The 20,077-nt window shown below is 47.2% G+C and overlaps 2 protein-coding genes across 5 annotated transcripts in view; one reads left to right on the top strand and one right to left on the bottom strand.

Annotated features, from left to right (window-relative positions):
- The window catches only part of GPN3 (GPN-loop GTPase 3), a 184,093-nt gene that overhangs the window by 69,674 nt on the left and 94,342 nt on the right, over positions 1-20,077 (bottom strand). The window lies entirely within an intron of this gene.
- The window catches only part of IFT81 (intraflagellar transport 81), a 37,862-nt gene that overhangs the window by 14,120 nt on the left and 3,665 nt on the right, over positions 1-20,077 (top strand). For 3 of the 4 annotated variants that reach the window (XM_078381768.1, XM_078381769.1, XM_078381770.1), the window contains exons 10-17: positions 3,534-3,629; positions 5,207-5,353; positions 13,631-13,780; positions 15,948-16,076; positions 16,414-16,503; positions 17,099-17,185; positions 17,833-17,904; positions 18,014-18,099. In XM_078381768.1, coding sequence (XP_078237894.1) covers positions 3,534-3,629; positions 5,207-5,353; positions 13,631-13,780; positions 15,948-16,076; positions 16,414-16,503; positions 17,099-17,185; positions 17,833-17,904; positions 18,014-18,099 — 857 coding nt within the window. Of the gene's footprint in view, positions 1-3,533; positions 3,630-5,206; positions 5,419-13,630; positions 13,781-15,947; positions 16,077-16,413; positions 16,504-17,098; positions 17,186-17,832; positions 17,905-18,013; positions 18,100-20,077 lie in introns of all 4 variants that reach the window. The other variant, XR_013539240.1, reaches the window with a different exon arrangement.

The raw sequence follows: 20,077 nt of genomic DNA, 5'->3' as shown, positions 1-20,077 counted from the left end.
GGTCCTGGATGTTTCTGCAGTCGTGAGTGTTACATTTGCTTGCTGAGTGTGATTTGGCATTCACGTGAGAGTAGGAGAGCACATGTGTTAGATTCTCCCCAACCTTTTTTTTTTTTTGGATTTTGCTCTTAGATTATCACGCTGTAGCTCATTTGAAATTAACTATATTTATGTCATTGTGTGGAGAGGAAGAAATGCAGCGTTTGACAGGTTGAAAACCTACAGCTTCAGTATCACGGATATCTTTGATTCTAGCATCGTCTCTTAATTGTCTCGGGGAAAATATGGAGAGATTGGGCCTATATGCAAACCCAAAATATTCAGACTCTATCACTCAAGGATGTTTGCAAACTTTAAAACTATGAATTAGATGGTGAGACCCAGAAATAGCTGTGCGGGTCCGTCTTTTGGAACTCGTTTTCAGAGGCTGACAGATTTCTTATCCACCTCAATATACTGTTACGATGACTTGAGAAAAGAAGACCGAGGGGAGAGAGGATAGCCCTTTTCAAATACTTCCAAGATTGTAAGAAGAGGAAAGGCAGGATCTTTTCTCGATCATCCCAGAATGCAAGACACGTAATAATGGAGTCAAACTACAGGAAGCTACATTTAGGTTGAATATCAGGAAGAACTTCTTAACTGTTAGAGCAGTAAAACAACAGAACCCATGATCCCAGGGGGGGAGGTGGCGAGCACTCCAACAGTGCAGGCCTTCAAGAGAAAGTGGGACCGCCATCTTTCTCGGATCTGCTTTGATTTGGGATGCCTGCCTCGGGCAGAGGGGGTTGGACCCGATGACCTTCGAGGCCCCTTTCCATAATTTTATGGTTCTGTGATTCTAGTGGCCTTGTTTGGCTCTTTTTCATATTTTGCTGTAAATCGACTTCAGAAGGATTTAGGTGGCAATCTTGGGGTTGGCTGGAAAGGCATCCGAGGGCCCATATCCGAGAGGGGAGGTGTGTAGAGTGGGAGGTGCAGACGTGGATCACGGCAAGTCTCCTCTTGCTCCATGCAGGGAATGGTTTAGAGCAGCCCGCAGGTTGGTGCAGATGGTTTCTAGTTTCTTCCTTTATAGTTTCCCTGTTGGTGTATTTTTTATTATTTTTGCTCTTGTTAGCCAAGATATAATACATAATACATCTTGGCTAACAAGATACCCATCTTGGGTATTATGTGGGTATAAGTATCTAGGAAAGGCGCCTGGCTAGGTCAAATCAAAGGCACATCTTGTCCAGCATCCTGTTTTCTACCAGATGCCTCAGAGAAGCTCCCAGACTGGACATGAGGGCAGGAGCAAACGGGACTTTCATGTGACTCGAAGTAACCGATCCTCTGTCAGAACCTGATTTAACAGCTACTCTTATTTTATTGTTGTACATGGCATGTCAAGGACTCCTCTTAGAACAGAGTTGCTTCTACATCATCCGAATGCCCTGAAATAGGTTCCGGGGTTATCCCAGGATAATGTTGGGCTTCCTGGGAGATTATCCTGGGGTACCCATTTTGTATTCATGAGCTGGAGCTGCAAATTACCCTTTTGACACAATGTCCTCATTCACAAAACGCTCCCAGGGATATAGAGCCCTGAACTATTGTATATTGACTTGGGGTCTTATAAAGCGTGGAATTCGCTCCGAATAAACTCTTCCCCCCCCTATTCTGTGAAATATTTTAATTCATTGGTTTGAAAGGATTGTGAACGTAATGAAATTTTACACCCTCTTTGAATGGAAATAGTGTTTTTTTCCCCCCAAAGGTGGCTGGAGGTGGGATTGTAGAAAACTATATAGCAAAGTTGGTGTTTTGAAATTTTCCATGCACAAAGCCGTAAGCCTCTGAAAGCAGAAAATGTGTGTCCAAAATCTGGGTCACAACAGACCCGGTATGGGAGCTTCTAGAGGGGGAAGCCCTGTTAGCCTGTTTTGCTGTAAAAGGATAAAGCAGCCTGATGGGATATTGAACACAAGTTGGTTTATAAGCATTTAAAGCACACAAGGCTGCTGGGTTTTTTTGCTCCCGTGGAACACAGTGCCAGAAATAACCTGATAGATGCTGCTGGGCAATTTATATTGCTGGTGACAGTGACCGTAGGAATTGATGGAAGGGTGCCATCCCCGTTACATGACTAGAGCTAGTGATTATCCACCCTGCAAAGGGGAATAAGTGGACTTAGACCAGCTGTTGGTCAGATCTTCCTTGCCTTGGGACCAGTTGCTAGGGAACCAGAGCAGCTTTCCCCAACCAGGTGCTGTCCGGGTACTTTGGACTACAGATCCCATCATCACCACTCGGGATGCCCAATGGTCAGGGCTGAGGGGAGTTTTCGTCTAAAACATCTGGAGGACACCAGGATGGGGACAATATAGTGGTACCTTGAGAACGCCCCTACATAAGAATGATTCGAGTTAAGAATGGCTCCGTTCGCAAAAAGTTGCTTCGATTTGAGAACAGAGCCTCAACTTAAGAACCAAGCCCCCCCCCCAAAAAAAATCCTTTCCTGCCCCTTTTTTGACCTAAGTTCACCTTAGGTCAAAAGAAGAAGAAAAATTTGCCCCCTAATGGTAGATACGGATTAACCAGCTTTGCATTAGTTCCTACGGGAACTAATGCTTCGACTTAAGAACAGCGCCTCGACTTAAGAAGGAAAAACAGCAGATACAGATTAAATGGTTTTCAGTGCATTCCTATGGGAAATGGTGCTTCGACTTAAGAATGTTTCGACTTAAGAACGCAGTCCCAATATGAATTAAGTTCTTAAGTCGAGGTACCACTGTAATGGTGAAGTTGAGATACTTCCAGGAGTAGAGTTCTTTTGGTTCATGTCTGTTGACGTGTTTTTATTTCAAATGCTGCATTATCTCATCCTTTCCTCCCAAGCCAGTGCCTTCCAGAGGCACACGGCAGCTCTCATCATCATTAGCATACATATCAGCTACGTTGGGTGGAATGACTGATGTTCTAATTCAGTTTATCTGGACCATTTTTCAGGAGGAGAAAAGAACATGTAGCTTGTGCAGGTCCTTCCAAGATGATTCTGTAGCTTAAAACATGGGGCTAGGTTTGTTTTCATTCACAAACTAACCAGTTTCATTCACAAACTAATCAGTAAAACGCTGTCAAGTTTTTAGTGTCTACTTGGAATTTAGGCATGCGTGGATTTATGTTTTAGGGAAAATGTCACAAAATGGATCGTTTTTCACAGAACAGGGCCAGTTCTTCCTCGTGGTTCCGTCATTGCACTTTTAACTCAGACGGTTTACTCATTGATGTTGAGTTTGAGCTCTGAGTTGGAAGGCTGGTTCATTTTTTATTATTATTGTAGTTTTGGAAAGTTTGCTCCAAATGCATGGGTCTTTTCTAAAATCTATGTGTGTCCTATATCTGAACTCATCATTAAGAGTTTAGTGTATTCCTTGAACTTATTTCTGTCTTCAAACACAAGAGTGCTTTTGTTACAGAGCAATGGATTTACTCCTGTTTTGCGTGGACTGTGAAAACTATTCTGTTCTCAAACATTTCCGTTATTTCAGATTCATGAGGTCAATGCACAGATCAATCAGCTAATTGAGAAGCGGATGATGAAATATGAACCACTTGACAGTAAATTTTCGATGTACCGCCAACAGGTAAGTCAAAGCAACATACTGGGACTCTTATGTTTGTACCCAGTGTGGGATAATGGACAGAAATATCTCACTTACCTTCAGAGCCCTAGTAGGGCTGTTATAAGTCGGTTCTAAACAACAAATATTTGTAAAATCATGAGGAGAATTATTACTGACTGCCAAAAATGTAATTAGATGTCATTATAACTGTCAATCATTTAAAAAGGATAGCAAGGTTTTGAATTCTGCCGCTATTTGATATGCCTCTAAAGATTGGACGATAAGTACATGTGTATTATGGGCCAGGTGTGATTGCTAAAACAGCCACCAGGATTATTTTTAGTTTGGTGCCTTGTTTTCTTAAAAGGCATGATTTTTGAAGTGTCAATGTGGTCGAAAGCTTCTCGTGTTTGCGAACAATATGTGACAGGGTTAAGAATGTGCTACATAATGTGCTGGTACAGAAGACCAGCTGGCTTCTAATATAAAGTGCTGACGTCCCCTCCGGATGAGCCATTTCAAGAATTCTGAGCGTTTCTCTTAGTTCAGGAACATATGGCAGGCTTGGCTCGGCTCCGCAGGACACTTTTGTCGGCTTCACAAGAGCCTCCTGTGTGTGTTTTTTTTTAACACAGTTGGTCACTGTAGGCCCAGCCGAGAGAAGCCAATGGCTGAGATAACATGTGGGCTGATTCGTTTTGGAGGGAATGCGGAAAGTTTTTTGGTGTTATTTTTGCGGGGGGGGAAGGGGTTGTCCAGTGGGCAGAAGCCATCCCTGAAGCTGGGGTGTATTGTATTTTGTGATCTATGTTTTATTAAGCAAAAGCAGCGAGTTTGAAGATAAGGTTGGAATTTGCTGCAGGAGAAACAATAAAGAGTTGTGTGGCCATTTAATGAGTTTTTATTTTTATTTTTGCATAATCTTTCATGGGTGGCATCTAAAGAAGGGGGCTCTAGGCAACTTATTTATATTATTTAATTATATTTATATTATTTAATTTGCCTTTAAAGTGCAGCAGGACTAATTGTGGTTATCATTTATTGTCAAGAACCATGTGAAACAGTATGAAGTGGTATGTCTGACTTGCAGAGTTCCCTTCGTAGTCTACAGCTGTGCTGTGAGCAGGATTTATTCTTGTTCAGAGGTTATATCCGCGAATAAATAGGGCGCGTAAGAGACACGACGAAAGGCGTCTCGGGCTGGTTTCTCTTTTCCAAATGAGGCCCGGATGAAATGAAATGATCTGCAAACTGCTCTCCTTCTGTATATCGTCTGTCGCTGCTGAAATCAGGCTTTGTGTTTCCCCTGGCGGCCTGAGCTGACCTCACGCTGACCTGCAGGGAGGTCACGGCTTGAAGAAAGAATGGCTTCTAAGTCACAAAACAGCCAAAGCTTTAGACTGGGAAGCATTTTCTTTTAAGGGCTGTTTTGTGCCCCAAAGAGCTAACAAGAGATCCTTGTAGGTAGGCAGCCCCCTCCTCACACCGGCCATGCCTTTTATTCGCAAGTTTACATTGGATGCTAAGTCCCTGTGCTTCGACCCCTTCAGCTCTTTGATCCGCACACTGTGATCATAACCGCTCTACATATTCCCCAGGCCTCCATCATTTCCCGGAAGAAGGCCGCCAAAGCGGAAGAACTTCAGGCTGCCAAGGAGGAGTTGTCCAACTTAGAGAAACAGATGTTGCAGAAGTCAAACCAAGCCCGGGAGTCGAACGGAGAGGAAGTCTTGAAAGGTGACGAGGTGAGCGCGAGGCCGGCATCGAGAAAGGGAAATGTGACTTGTGCTTAATGAGTCGGAGCTTGGAGGTGATGCACCGTGGCCCCTTCCAGGGCACAGACTGGGAACTGGGGTGCATGGAGGAATCCCAGGGGACATGGGGGGACCGCTTGTGGGGGGAAACACTCACCATTTCCAAAACGGTTTGCCTTGTTACTTGGAAGGCTCACATCTGAGGATCGGACGTGCAGGGCCCACTTCTGCCTCTGTTTCGTGGTCTTGTATCGTGGCTTACATGTTTTCCTGAAGGCCCCGTGCTCTCCTCAAAGGGAGCATGCGCCATCTTCTCCCTCGCTCTTTCTTCTCTGAAGACAAGTGAAACCTGCTCCTTTAGAAACAAATAGTCCCTCTTTCCATGCCACCTTTCAGAGCAGAAGCCCTCCCGAGGGGCCCACCGTCCTTGGCAACCAGGTCTTGCCCAGAGGTAGGAAACAGAGAAGTTCTTCCTCCTCCTCCTCTTTTCTGGTTCTGTGCATGGGAGTGGGACTCAAAGAGTGAGCGCTAGCTGCCTTAAGGGAGGGCCACAGGGCAGGGCTGTGGCAGGAGAGCCTGAAGGGTGAGGTGGGTACCACTCAGGGAGGAAGCAGCGGCAGCATTTGGCCCTTGGAAAACATGAAGAACTTTGGCTTAGAGCAAAGCCGGGAATCATTTTCTAGCCCAAATTCAATTTCAGATGAGTTCTCAGGGACTGAGTTCTAAAAGTAGCCGAAGGCAAAAGGGCAGGGACAGAAATAACTGGGCACGTTTTCGTTTGAAGCTCTTCCTGCTCGTTCTTAAGCCTTAGAAGATGCATTTTAGCCTTTCAGAATCTGAAGGGGGGGGAAACATGTGCGCCATCTGGAAAGCCACTGAACGATGGTGAAGTGAGAAATCCCTGGGGCTGTGGTTGAGACTCCAGAAGGGCTGGATTCGGCCCCTGGGTCTGAGATTGCCCACCCTTTGCTTAGAGCTTCGGCCTTCCTGCTGTGTTCTCATCTCTGCCTGAAGTCTTGGGCGCTTTCCTCCATACCAAATATGGTTTTAGCAGTCAGCCTTTGCAACCCAAGACATCTAGATGACAAGCCTTTGAGATTAGTCTTTTAAGGAAAATGACGGCTGAGGCTGAGATTCCCTGGAAGCAGTGGCACTGAATGCCGTTTGTTGTTCCTTCTTCTTTTCCTCTCCTCCTCTCCTCTAGTGTGTGTTAGTTGCAGATTCACCCTTGACCTTTGTTCTAGCAAGATATGAGAGCAGATCTTCTGCCCGTCATGACATGCCTCCTATGGGGAAAGCAGTGATTAATTACCCGGCAGCAACGGGCTGCAACAGAGAGAGACCCGACAGCAAACGCTTGGTCTTATCTGCTGGGTGTTTGCTCTGCCTTCCACGTCGCCAGCACACCTGGTGATGGGAACAATCTGTTGAATGGTTAAGCTGTTACAACTAATAACAGCCCCAGAACAGGAAATTGGGAGGAGTGGAAGATATTTTGAATGGGTGTTGCGATGCAGGAGGAGAATGAAAATCAGGTGTGGATGTGCGCATTTTTAGAACTTGTAAAAATGCAAGCATGCCAGCTGTCGTTCTGGAAGTTAATCGTGCAAAAGAGGGTCGATTCCGAACTGTGGAAGAAATGTCTCTTGAGCACCAGGGCTTAAACCCAGGAGCCACTCCATGAAAAGGTTAAGAAGAATTAATTTCCCTGGACCAGACCCAAACACAGTTGGGTAAAGTTATCTATTAAACGTCAAGGATGTCCTAAGCATTCCACGAACCTCAGTGGTTAAAAGCGACAAGAGCAGAGAAACGTGGTGGAGGTTGCTAAAAGAGTGACTGTTATAAGGTGAGCAAACGAGGAAGTCATAAGAGCAAAGGCCTCCGGTTGGGCATCTCAACTTTTACAAGCTATCTTGCTGGCTGATACAGAAGCAGAAATGACCCTGACCCAAATATTCTTTGATCTGCAGTTTTTCTCTCTTATTACGTCCTAAGGCATCTGCATTTGCTAGGACAGACATTCTAGGTATGGCTGTTTCAGCACTTTCTTCCTCTCCCGTTTTCCGCCGGTAAATCGGCGCATCTCTTTAATACTTGGGGCGTGGCGTCGGAGATCCTAATAGTTTGTTATGAGACATTGGGGGGGGTCTCTGTGGGCTCCCCGGCTTGGGTTCCCGTATTCTCTCAGGTCACAGCCCTCGGGCTTTGGCACTCGTATGCATTAATGCTTTCTCGGCCTGGCCTCTCTCGCATACCAGCAATTGTATCCTCAGCTGAGGTCTTAGCACTTCATCCACGGAAAGGTCAGCCCTGGCTTATGTTTTTACTGGCCAGTATGTTGCGTTCTCCTCTAACGATGCAGGGGGTAAACACAGCTTCCCTAGTCCGGCAAAGGCAAACGTTTGTGCAGCTGGTTGGAACCGACAAGCTCACAGCAGGGGAGAAGGGCGCCGGTGTGTCTCTTTACCTGCAAACTGCAACTGAATGTGAGCCGGGGTGGTGCTCAAAAGTCGTTTATTGGCAAGATAACCGACTCGAAACAGAACCAGGTACCGAAAAACAAGGAAAAGCCCAGGCCGTGCTGGCAAGCTCTTCCCTGCAGCTGTCAGATCCTAAAAATTAAGAGAATCACATTCCAGCGCTTAGAAAGGGTAGGTGGTTCAATTGCAAGCGGTCCTAGGTAAACCAGATATATTTTTAGCTCTCTTTCACAGCACATTGTACTCTTTCAAACTTGGACGCACAGGCTCTGGGAAAGAAATCAAAGCATCCTTCATTTCATAGGAGCTGACTTTTCATTTATTCTTCTCGGTTTTGTTTTTTTCTCTCCCCCCCCCCCCCGTTTTAAAGCTTGCCATTCAGCTCGTGGGGCAGGATTTGTGGAAAGCCACTTCCGTGTAAAATGCAGAGATGTCCCCAAAGGGATCAGGTCCAGAAGGCAGTACCCAGTAGCCCACTTCGAGACAGGCGTTCTGAAAGGGGAGGGAGAAGGGGGTGACTTGGTCCTGAGAATCCTGGGGAAACCAGGGTCCCAACAGAGGGTGGTGATGGGAGTTTGGGGGATGTAGAACGTCCCTCGGTCTTTGATCCAGTCCATTGTTTATGAGGGGGAAGGCTTGGGTCCCTCCAGCTTCAGGGAGTTGTACAGCAAACAGCCCCAAGGCCTCAGGCCGTGCCGCTGTTGCCTAAAGCCACTCCTCTAGAGTTGGGCTTTGTGTATGAAGAAGTTCCCTTTCATAACAGCGAGTGGAGCAGGTTGAGTGCCGATCGGCTGGAAGGGGGGTTGCCCTGACACAGCTGCATCACAAGAATTGGCCCATAAAACCATCCATCGTGAGGCCTTTGGCTAATGTTCGAATTGGGCATGAAGTTCTATGCATTAGAGGTGGGCCAAGGGAGAGAGCCTTAAGGGCTGAGTATTTTCCCCCCTCCTGGTAGGGAAACGTAGGTTAAGTCCTGACTCCAGATCCGCCCCCTGGTCTACCCCGCTCAGAATTCCCTACCCCTGGGTGTGGAACCTTTGGCTGTCCTGCAACTGCACCCAATTCCTCTCCCATGGACCCTTCTGGGTGGGGCTGATGGATACTGTAGGCCAAAATGTCTGGAGACTCAAAGGCCCCTCACTTGTGTTCTGCACACCAACCCAGAGTTGGGTGGCCCAGTGTTTCCAGGCAGAAGCATTTCTCTGTTCCTCTTGATAAAGTCATCTGAGGTGGGGCCTGGTTCCTCTACAGCAATAAGCAGCACAGACCTAGGTAGGTTTAAGAACCCACAGGAATGGGACAGGCATGTTCCCTCCCCCCTTCCAAAGTACCTTTCACTGAACTGCTCTCAGAACTGGTAAAGAGAAGACTTTAACCATTTCTTTTGGGACTGCTTTCGGTAGGGGTAAGCGTTATTCCTCCCAGCTGGATTTTGCAAGTGGCACAGTTGACAAATGTGCAGAACGGTTATGGGAGCCAGAAACTTCTCAAGCAGGACATTAACCGGCAGCGAAGCCAGACGTACGGCGTGGCTCAAATGTAAAATACAGCCTTGCTCCCATGAAGGCTCTCAGAGTCGCCCCTGGCACAAAGAAAGCATTTGTCTTCCTGGTCTGCAGGTTTCGATTAAGAACCAAGAAACTGTCTTACTACTTCCTTCCTATTTCAACATAACCTGGATTAATCTGCCTTGTTACTGAGGGTGGTGCTCTTTTAACCTTTAATGACCTTTGCCCCCCAGAGCTGGAATGGGACCCTCTGGACCATCGAGTCCAACCCCAATCAAGGAGGCACCATGGGGGAATCGGAAAACTCCCGAACTCTGGCTCCACAGCCAGAAACCCAAGCCCCTGAGCGATCCAGCAGTTCTCCCCAGTCCTTCTCTACCTTCCCTTGGTAGTAGCCCTTTTTCTTGTACTGCTTTGAAAGTATTGCCTCTTAGCTCTTTTGCCTCCAACTGTTCTTACCCCCCAGGAGAGCAGGAGTCTCTGTGATGACGCATGCCAGCCTGATGTGCCTGGCATTGAACCCACCACCCGCTCAGGGCGGGCTTTCGCTCAGGGGTAAAAACACCAGGCGGAAGCAGGTGGTCTCCATCGGTCTCTTCCATGGGGAGCCCAAGAAGCTGCCTTACGCCGAGGCAGACCCTTCGGTCCCTGGATCGTGAGCGTTGGCCTGCTGCAGTGGACCTCTCTGGTTTCCGGGAGGGTTCCCGGGGGTCTCCCATTCAGGTAGCGAGAAGCCCAAAACTGGAGGAGATGCGTGAGTTTGAGGTGGGATGGTGAGATGCTCGAGCGACGTCACTTGCTCTCCCTCTCCCTCCCTCCCTCCCGCCTCGCCTGTGCTCACTCATTCACACAAACACAAGCACCGGCGCTGAGCCTTCTGATGGGGGGTGGGGTGGATTCCGTCCAACAATGCCTTGGATGCCTTTATTTTTTTAAAAAATCAAAGGGATGTTTTAAAACCTGTCGGGAGTTATCGGGAGAAAGCATCCATGCAGCAGGGTGATTTTTGGTTTATTTTTTTAAAACTTTGGGACCAAGTTGCTCCCAAATCCTTTCTTGTTCATTGCAGTCCAGGGGAGCCGCTCTGGATTATTGGCTCTTGCTTAAAAGAGATGTCTTGAGCTGGTAACATAAGAGACGCTTGTCAGTTCTTTGGCCTGCAGCTTTGCCCGAGGGGCAAGTGAGCCAGGGAGCCCGTCCCAGAAAACGTTTCCTAATCAGTATTAATTTAAAAAATGGTCTGCTTGGCCTGTCTGCTGAGCAGACCATGGCATATTTTCCTACTAGGGTGCACTGAGACGTCAGCTTCCCCGCAAGCGTTTGGCGGCCCGTCATGCAGCTGGCTACATGCTCTCCGCCCCCCCCCCATTTGAATCCGCAGGACTTTACCAAGCCTCTCATCCAAAGCGGAAGTGACTCTAATAATTCATAACCCAAAAACGGCCACTTGAGCACATTTCCAAAGTCGCTCGCAAAAGATTGTTGAGAGGTTTGTCACAGCCAGGGATCGGCTTTGACTCAGTGTTTTTAGCAGCTTGTAAGGTCTTTATTGCATTAATTGGACTGGCAGGAAAATTGGCCATCTGTTCCTTAATTCTCAGTCTATACCTTCTGCAAACATTTTTTTTAAAAAGTGTCCTGCTGTGATAATTAAGGGAAGTCTCCTTGTATCTAATTAAGATTATTCTCAGGAACTTATATTGATTCACTATTTATTTTTTCCAAAATTGCTATTCCCATAGTTAAATCCATCAGAGCATTGGGTTCTCCCCCCCCCCACCTTTCTTTTTTCCAGTTGTAAGAAGTCCAAGATTGCTTTCAGAAGGTCCCTGACCTCAGCCTCAGTGGAGTTTGGCTTTCAGTCCGGTATCCAATACCCAGTCTTTCGTTCTGAGAAGCCCTCAGTTCTTCAGTATGTAAACAGAAGTTTTCACCGGTTTCCCCGTAGTCATGGTTTCCCCGTCCTTTATGTTGTTCTCTCTCTAGAAGAGGCACCAGGGAGCTATATTGTAATATTTTTCCTTTCATTGATGGCCACCACGTGTTGGTTTCAAGCAAGGTTGCAAAGCTTTACAAAACAACTAAAAAACGTTGGCGTGCGTTTTAAACTTTGCTTTCGAAATACTGAAGTGGACACCATTCTGGCTCTGTTCAGCTGCCCAGCTGTGGATGTTACCACAAAACTCTGGCCTTGTTTTCTCGAGCCCTGCAGGACCGCTGGTGGCTTGTTTTCCGCTGGCACTGCAGAAATGTGCAACAATTATTTATAGAAAGGACAGTGTTGAATTTGGGGTCTTAATTATGGATCCTCGTTTGACCTCTGTGTGGTCCCCGAAAGACATGGCCATGGGCTTTGAGTAGGTATCACAACTCAGGGGTTATAATTTGAACACCTGGGATGTTTAAACATCTCCGCGTATAGCTCTTATCCTTAACAACCTGGGGGTACAACAACATTTGTTGTTACGTGCGGTCAAGTCAAAACCAACATGCAGCGACAGGGTTTTGAAGGTAAGGATGGTATTTAGGGAGTGGGTTTACCAAATTTAAATCCCCCAGCGAGTTTTCATGCCCAGGCGGTGATTCGAACCCTGTTCTCCAGAATCCTGGTCTGCCCCTGTATCTCCCAAACCGCACTGGGTGCACACCACGTTTAGAGCAAGGCTGTGCAAGTGATATTGGCTTTAAAAACTGGACCAATTCATTCCCATCCTTCTGTTCTAAAGAGCCACCACGATCCTCTCCAACGGTCTTTCTCTCTCTTCCTCCCTCTACGTAGAAGTTTCAACGAGCGGCTGTCACAATATTCTTTGAAGCGGGTTTTAATCTGTATGCCTCCCTAGGTAAAGTGGAGGACTCTGCTCTCAACGTCCTTTTGTTCTTAACCTCTTCTGAGAGCGTCTTTAACTTGGGGTCAAAGAACATGGGCGGCAAGGCTGGCTTGGCTATTTTATTTCGTTTTATTTTTCAAAACAAACACAGCGCCAAAAAAAAAAAAAAAAACCTTGCGTCCAGCTGCTTGGGAAAAGCAAGCCTGCTCATAGAAGGGAAAGAAAGGTTAGATACTATATTTATAGCTTTGTTTTTTTTTTAAACCTAATTCACATCTCTTTTTTTTTTTTCTCATGGCCTCTGACAAGACCAATTATATATGAAACAATAAAAGAGCACGCAATAGCAGGAGGGCAAGTCTGGTTAAAACGGTGAAGCCTGGCCTGGCAGCTTTGGGCTTGATGGTTTTCCACCTTTTTCTGTAGGTTTCATACCCTGGAAATTTTATTTTCCGAGAACTGCTTTCTGAAGTTCTGTGTCTCGGGTGACCTTCTCTGACCTTGTTCTGGGAACGATAGCTTCCGCTGAAGGCTGTCCTTTGAGTTCCATGTAGCCTGGCCGGCCTGGAAGCACACACGGACTAACCCGGGGGTGTGTTCTTTCACTAAAAATGCTTGCCACTTTGGGCTTTTAAAAATAGTTGCAGGAATGGCACAAAGGAGACCAAAGCCCCCAGCCTTGAGATACCACCTCACAGGGAGAGGAGATGAGCGGGAGTTGATTTCACGATGGGCTCTTTGCCTGGGACACTTTTTATAGAACATGCAGTGATTTAGGAAGACTGCGCCAGGCGAGAAGGCTCAGCGGCTGGACAGGGAGGTACCGGTGTTTTGACGCTCAGAAGGATCGTGTCAATGAGCCGTTTCCAATCTTTGATGCCTCAAATCCCCGCCGCTGACTCCTAAATCCCATGGTTGTAAAAGTGGAAAGCTTTTTTTAAAAAAGAAGGATGTTTATGCGTTTGCAGACACTTTGTTATGGTATTTATTTACGGTAGATTGCTGGGCAGGGGCCATAGGAGGAAGGATTAGGAGAAACCTGGTGTGTCCAGAGTCACTACTAGTATGCCAGGTGGATAATCTATAGCGAAGGGGGTTGGCAAGGCAGGGGCATATCTCACAGGAACAAGGTGCAGATTCTGAGTCCTTGTGATGGGAAGCTTGGGTTCCGCTTAGACAATTTCCGTGCACATTTACCACAGCTTGGGAATCACCTTGGTAGATCGCAGTTCCTCCTCTTTTTTTAAACATTTATGTTTATTTAAGGTTATCTTTGTATTGGTGTGTACAAAGTCCCGGAAGACAAAAATATAGTCCGTACAAAACCTGGAAAAAAAGTGGTAAAGTTTTTCTTGTGTGTGTGTGTGTGTTTTAAATAAGAGTGGGAGTTAAATCCATCTTCTTAGCCTTTCAAAGTCCCTCTCTCTTTTCTCTTTTTTTCAGTTTAAGCGTTACGTTAATAAGCTCCGCAGCAAAAATACCCTTTACAGGAAGAAGCGCCTGGAAGTGGCAGAGATTACCGCTGAATATGGCATCCTGCAGAGAACCGAGGAGCTCCTGAGACAACGCCATGAGGAGATTCAGCACCAGTTGGTAACCGTCCTGTCCTTCCTTCCCTCCATGTCTTGAAAGCGCATCGCCACTCACAGGGGCAGTTCTGCGTTATTTAGCGCCATTTGTTTATACAGCACTTGGAGGGGGGAGCAGGTCCGTGCTGTAATGAGGTTATCCATCTAAAATCAGGCAAGGGAGGCCACAAAGGAAGATGGGGTAGGAAGGTAGGAGCAGACCGGGAAAGAACGGGTGGGTGGGGTATCTCTGTGTGTACAGGTTGAGTTAGAAAAAGGAGAGTGTCCCCCACGGTTGGCCTGCCTGGGTGTTAAGATCATCGGGAGAGGCCTCTCTCTCAGCCGCGCCACCCTCACAGGTACATCTGATGGGGACTTGGGAAAGGGACTTCTGTGTGGCAGCTCCCAGGCTCTGGAACTCCCTCCCATGGGAGGCCAGCCTGGCCCCATCTTGGCTGTCCTTCCGCAAGCAGGCCAAGACCTCTCTCTCTCTCTTCAGGCTTTCCCTGAGTGAATGGCTGCCTGAGTGGGATTTTTTTAAATGGGTTGCAGTGCTTTATTGCTTTGAACATGTTTTGGTGTTGCCTTTTTAGTTTGTTTAGGGTGGCACGGTGTTTGATACTTTCAATATTGTATGCTCACTGTTCTTAGCTTTACATAGAGTCCTTTGATATTGTAAGCTGCCTTGGGTCCTTTTTTAAGGAGAAAAGTATATTAGAAGGAGAAAGGGAGGGAGGGGAAGGGGAAGGGAAGAAAGAAAGGAAAGAAGAGCATCTTGTAGGTTCCCAGTGGAGTGGGCCATTGGCAGAAAGGGTTACATCCTTTGACAGAGGCATCTTGTCTCCTAGATCTGCTGAATGATGGGTTTAGAAGGAGACACTTGCACATGTCCTGTAAAGACAGTGCTTTTAAGATGGAGGCTACAGCTCCAGTTCAAGTTGTAGCTTTTGCTGTCACTTTGCTTTAAACTTAACAAGAACTTGCATCTGCCAATATTTCAGTTCTAGCATGTGCTTAATCACCTGCCTGCTTCTCACTCCTGATTGGAACTGGTTCCCTCACCCGTGGAGGGCAGTGAATGCCCGGCAATTACAGTCTCTAGATTGCCCACGCTCTTATCCTGGTGTTGTCTTCTTTGTCATCTTGCCTTTTCTTTTATTGCTGGCTTTGCAAGAAAGCTACTTGTGTTTCCAGATGTATTTTTCTCCCCTAAAACTGTTTACATTTTTTATCGGAGATTCAATAGACGTTTTGGCAAAATGTGGAACCACTGAAGCCAAATATTCAACTGTGTGCTTCTTTTCTCTCCCTGCTCTCCCTGGTATCTCCAAAGAACATGTTATTTCTTCTAAAATGAAGAGCAAGCAGCAAGTAGGGCTGTAAGATTGCCATATGATTTGTTCCTCTCTGTTTGATCAAATGTTATTCTGTGTGTGAATAATGGTAAAGTAAATAAATAGCAACAGTAGGCTCAGAACTGCTTCGTCTTGGACAACTTTAGTTTGCAAAGCAGCTTCTTCCTTCAAAAATTCGAAAGTTGCCTTAACTAAGCTGGCTTTGTCCATAGACTTGGCTGGACTTTGATCCTTTAAGCCCAAATGTCAGGGTACAACAACTGATCTGTTTCTAACCATACAATCATAGAACAATTGAGTTAGAAGGGGTCTACAAGGCCGCTGAGTCCAAACCCTTGCAGAAAGCAAGAATCCAAATTAAAAGATATCTGGCAAATGGCTGTCTCGTTTTCTCTTGAATGCCTCCAGCACTGGAGTGCTCACTACCTCCTGAGGCTGTTGGTTCCATTGTCATACTGCTCGAACAGTCAAGACATTTTGCCTGATATTCAACCTAAATCCAACTTCCTGTAGCTAGAGCCCATTATCGCGAGACTTGCACTCTGAGATTATTGAGAACTGGTACTTCAAGGGGTTTAATGGCTGTCCCACAGACTGATCAAAACTGAACTTTAGGCCATCTTTCACGTCACAGATGGCTCACTGGATTGCTTTTGGTTGCCAGCTGTCCTCAGCCTTACGTCCTCATGATGTTTGGACTGTCTCAAACAACGGAGTTGCACGTCCCCAAATTGCTTCCTTCAGACCTGAAAAAGGTGCCCCCCCTCTAGTCTCTAAATATAACTGGCCCAGCTCAGGGAAAGCGAGGCGACGTGGCTTTCTTCTTTCTGCTTCCAGCAAACAATTGAAGACAAGAAAGGGATCTCCGGCTACAGCTATACGCAGGAGGAGCTGGAGAGAGTCTCGGCGGTAAAGAGCGAAATAGATGAAGTGAAAGGTCGAACACTGGATAACATGTCTGAAATGGTAATCTGTTGGTTCCTAACAATCTTACAATATTTGAATGCTTTAGCATGGGAAATTGTGAGGCCCTCGTTTAATCTGCTCCCCACAGACCGCAGTTGCCACTGGTCAAGTAAAATCTGTTTAGCACAGCGGCTTGAGTAGAGGCCTAATTGTCCTTCCGTGGTCCACCCGTGGCTGTAAAGCCTTGTCTCCATTTCCTCCCCCTCCCCCAAAAAAATCTTTCTTGGTTTCTTTCCCACTTTAACTTCCATTTGCCTTTCCGGACTTCCTTTCCGCTTTCCTGTGGTTCTATTCATAGCATCCTCGCTCGAAACCTTTTTTCCTCCCATTCAAACAGGTGAAAAAGCTGAATGCGCTGGTGGCAGATAAGAAGTCGAGCCTGGCCCCCATTATCAAAGATTTAAGGCAAATGCGTCAGAAGTGCCAGGTGAGCGGATGAGATATTAGACCTTCTTTTTTTTGGAAAAATATTTTATTAGGTGGGGACACAACTAGGCTGATTATAGTTGGTCAGGATTTCTCTGTTAATCTCCCAGTTTATTTGACTCTGCCCCTACAGTGATGTGCACACTGCCAACCTGGGTATACATTAAAGCAGCGCAGATTCATAGTTCTTTGGGCTACAGCTTCCAAGAAACTGGAGCCACAAAAGTTACCCACCCTGGATCTAAACACTTCTGCAAGCTTCGCTAAGTCGTGTCACGTGCTGTGTGTGGCACAGGCAAGGGAGAGATGCAATCCGCCACAGCATTAAAGACGGGCGACGGTGGCCTGTGTTATTAAAAAAAACTGGAGTGGAGAGACGGGGCAAGTTATATGGTAGTTGATGCTGTTGATCCTTCAGCCTGCAAAGTTGGAGATTTCCCCGTAAACAGAGGGGCTCAGGTGCCTCTTGGGTTTATGTCACCAGCTCCGTGGGCCAGTAGCAGAGGTGAGGTGGCAGATCGGACAAGAATACGATCGGTCTGGATGCTGGGAGGCTGACAGGTTTCACGGGCCCTTCTGCTTCTTTCTCCTGCTAGGAATTGACCCAAGAATGCGGAGAGAGAAAAACCCAGTACGACAGCTGCGCAGCAGGCTTGGAGAGTAACCGCTCAGCGCTGGAGCAGGTAGAAAGACGAGGCGGAGTTGCCTGCCCCCTTTCCTACCACTCTCCGGTCTTTATCTTTGGAGATTAAGTGGCTTGATTCCCCCCTTTCTCCCCTGTGGACTCTGAGGAAGGGCTGCATTTGAGCTGATGCACCGATTGTACCGACATGGATCACAGGGGGCTTGTGGAACGATGGCCGTTTATCCCAATGTGGGATGAGGCATCCAGGCACCATCCTCTCTTGGGAAGGACCGCTTTGGAGTCTCTGGGTCATTGAGAAAGAGGAAAAGGGAATAACGGCCCATCCTGTGTTAGGGGAAGCAGAGGTGCGGAAGGCGAGACCCTCCAGGGGTTGTGGGACTCCGACCCACCTTCACCCAGACAGTTTGGCCTCTCGTCAAGGATAGCGCCCTCCTTGCCAAGCCTAGATGACAGTTCTCCCTTTGCTGGCGTCCCCTGCTGCTGGCCCTGGTTATGTTACCGCATGTGCCAGTATCTGCGCAAAACTCTGCTCTGGCGAGGTCTGGCGAGCCAGAAGTTCTCTGGCTTCCTCCGTGTAATCCCTGGCTCCCTTGTCGCGAACGCTCTTTCTTTGAGTGCAGTCCTTTGCGCTCTAGACCGCCCGTGGGTTTTGCCTGCTTAAGAAGGTGTTCTCTCTGTGTGCAGGAGGTGAAGGCCCTTCATGAAGACTGGGTTCGGGAGGAAAGCCGCTACCATCACATCCACTGCATGAAAAGGGTAACACTGCCGAAGGCTTGTGAAGGGGGCCCTGAACGTTAGCTCTTTTGGCAAAGGACTCCCAAGCAGAATAGCCGCTGAATTTCTAAACCCGAATGTTTCTCCTTAGATCCTCGAAGTACAGCTCCAGCGTGCCAAAGAGGAGATGAAGATGTACGTCTCTTCAGACCAACAGGAAAAAAGGAAGGCAGTCAGGTACATGCATCTGGGATTCCGTAATAATAACTCCACGGCATTTTGAGAAAGAGAAGGTGCCCCCCCTTAGTTTTGAATAAGAAACGGCCCATATGATTCTCTCTAGAATTCTTTGCAGTAAACATCCTTCCTTCCAAGGAGACATTGCTGCTCCTTTGATGAAGACAAAGCAGTTGATTCTCCCCTTTTTTCTGGGGCTCGGGTTTCGGATCCGTCCGTGTGGAAACAGCTGCAAGGAGAAAGGCAGAGAACTTTGAAATGCAGGAGGTTGTTTATGTGGCTTGTTTATCTCCCAAGTCTCAATTCATGGTAGCAAAAACCGAAGGGCGGCTGGGGATAGTGAGCAGATTAACATCCCTCTAAATATTTGCCATGGATTTGTTATCTGTCTAGACTGGAGGAAAGAAATTGCTGGCTGGGAAAGGACGAGCGAGAATGCTAACACTAAAAGAGAAAACGGTTGCGGTGGAAATCAGTGAATGAAGGTTGAGAGCCTGCTGACTCCATAAAGTCGCGCTCTCGTGTTTTCCTGCCCAGCGTTTGGGAGCATTTCTTCCCTAGTTTTGCGTGAAGAGCCGTTTTGCTGTTACTCCCTCAACGTCAAGAGATCAGAAGTGTGTTTCCAAACCGCAACTGTGGGGCGATGGGAGTTCGGAGTCCGGGGCGGGGAAAGAGAAGCCAAATCCCGGTCTGTGCAAACGGTCCTCGGCGTAGAATAGTGGCTGTTTCACAGGCCATACCTTGCGTGGGTTTTAAGAGCCACATACTCATGACTTCAGCGGCATTCACTCAGTTGTCCAGCCACACCATTGATTGTGGGCACAGCCTCAGCCGCAAAAATATGCAGCGGGGAAAATCACCTGTCATGGAGAAAGCCTGCTGCGTTTGCCCCTTGCCTCTTTGTGCTCATCAATTTTACAGACAGTGCGGGGGGGGCTTCTGCATTTGGTGAAGGGGGCTGGATGCCGATGGATTGACACTTCTGGCCCAAAATGGAAGAGAGGGTTACGCTTTCTCTGCAGACAAGACACGCCAAGGCCACGGACAGGGCAAAGCCTGTTCAATAAACAGCCAAGACGAGTTTCTAGAGACCGTTTGGGGTCTGGATGTCTCTTTTGTGAGCCCTGGAATGTAAACTGAGCTCCGATGACCCATAAGGAGAACCAAAATGCCCTAGTTCTGATCCCCTTCCCTCAGCCCTGTTCCATGGAGTCAGGAGGGAGGAATGCGAAAAGTTAATTTCATTCCCTAAAAATAGTTTCAAGTTTCAAAATTAAGTTGCATTCTTTCCAGGCATCATTATAAATAGCCCCAAGAGCTGACGTTGAAGGTTCTAGTTCCTCCGGTGCCGTTCTTCGTTTAATTTCCTTTTTTTAATAAATAAAAAGGCAATCTTGATGGCTAAAGTACACTTGGGGGAAAGGAGCCGTGGAAGGATGTCAAGCCCATGCGTTCCCTCGAGGAGCAACTGAGGTCATCCTTGGGGGTTGGTACAGATCATGGCAGCTGCCTGCGGGTTATGAGAAAGACGGATGTCCCGGGCAACGAGACTGGATGAATTCCCGGCTCGGTTCCCGTTCCCTCTCCTAACGCCCTGCGTATGGCGGTGGCAGGAAGACATGTGAATGAATGCCACCAATCCTGAAGTTGGGAGAAACGTCTTAGTAGACGGGGCGGAAATAATGCAATCCACAGACACCCCCCCCATTTCCCCAAAACTGTGGGAGGTGAAGAAAAGGTGATTTTTTTAAAAAAATTTGCTCTTCAAACCCTCCAGGAGTCTCTTTCTGCAGCAGGGAAGGCCTTTCTTCTCTTTTTAAATATTGAAAACAACTTCTTTGGGGGGGACACTGGCTAGTTCTGCTTTTTTTCTTTTTCCTGATATATAGGGAGGAACAGTGGTTGTGTCTCCTACAGAAGGCACCTCCAGGGCTTCTGGAATCTGCTCACCCTTTTGCAGCAGTAGAAGGCGCAGGAG

This window comes from Pogona vitticeps, chromosome 14 (genome assembly GCF_051106095.1).
Source record: "Pogona vitticeps strain Pit_001003342236 chromosome 14, PviZW2.1, whole genome shotgun sequence".
Classification (NCBI taxonomy): Eukaryota; Metazoa; Chordata; class Lepidosauria; order Squamata; family Agamidae; genus Pogona; species Pogona vitticeps.
This window is presented reverse-complemented; position numbering and strand designations above follow the sequence as displayed.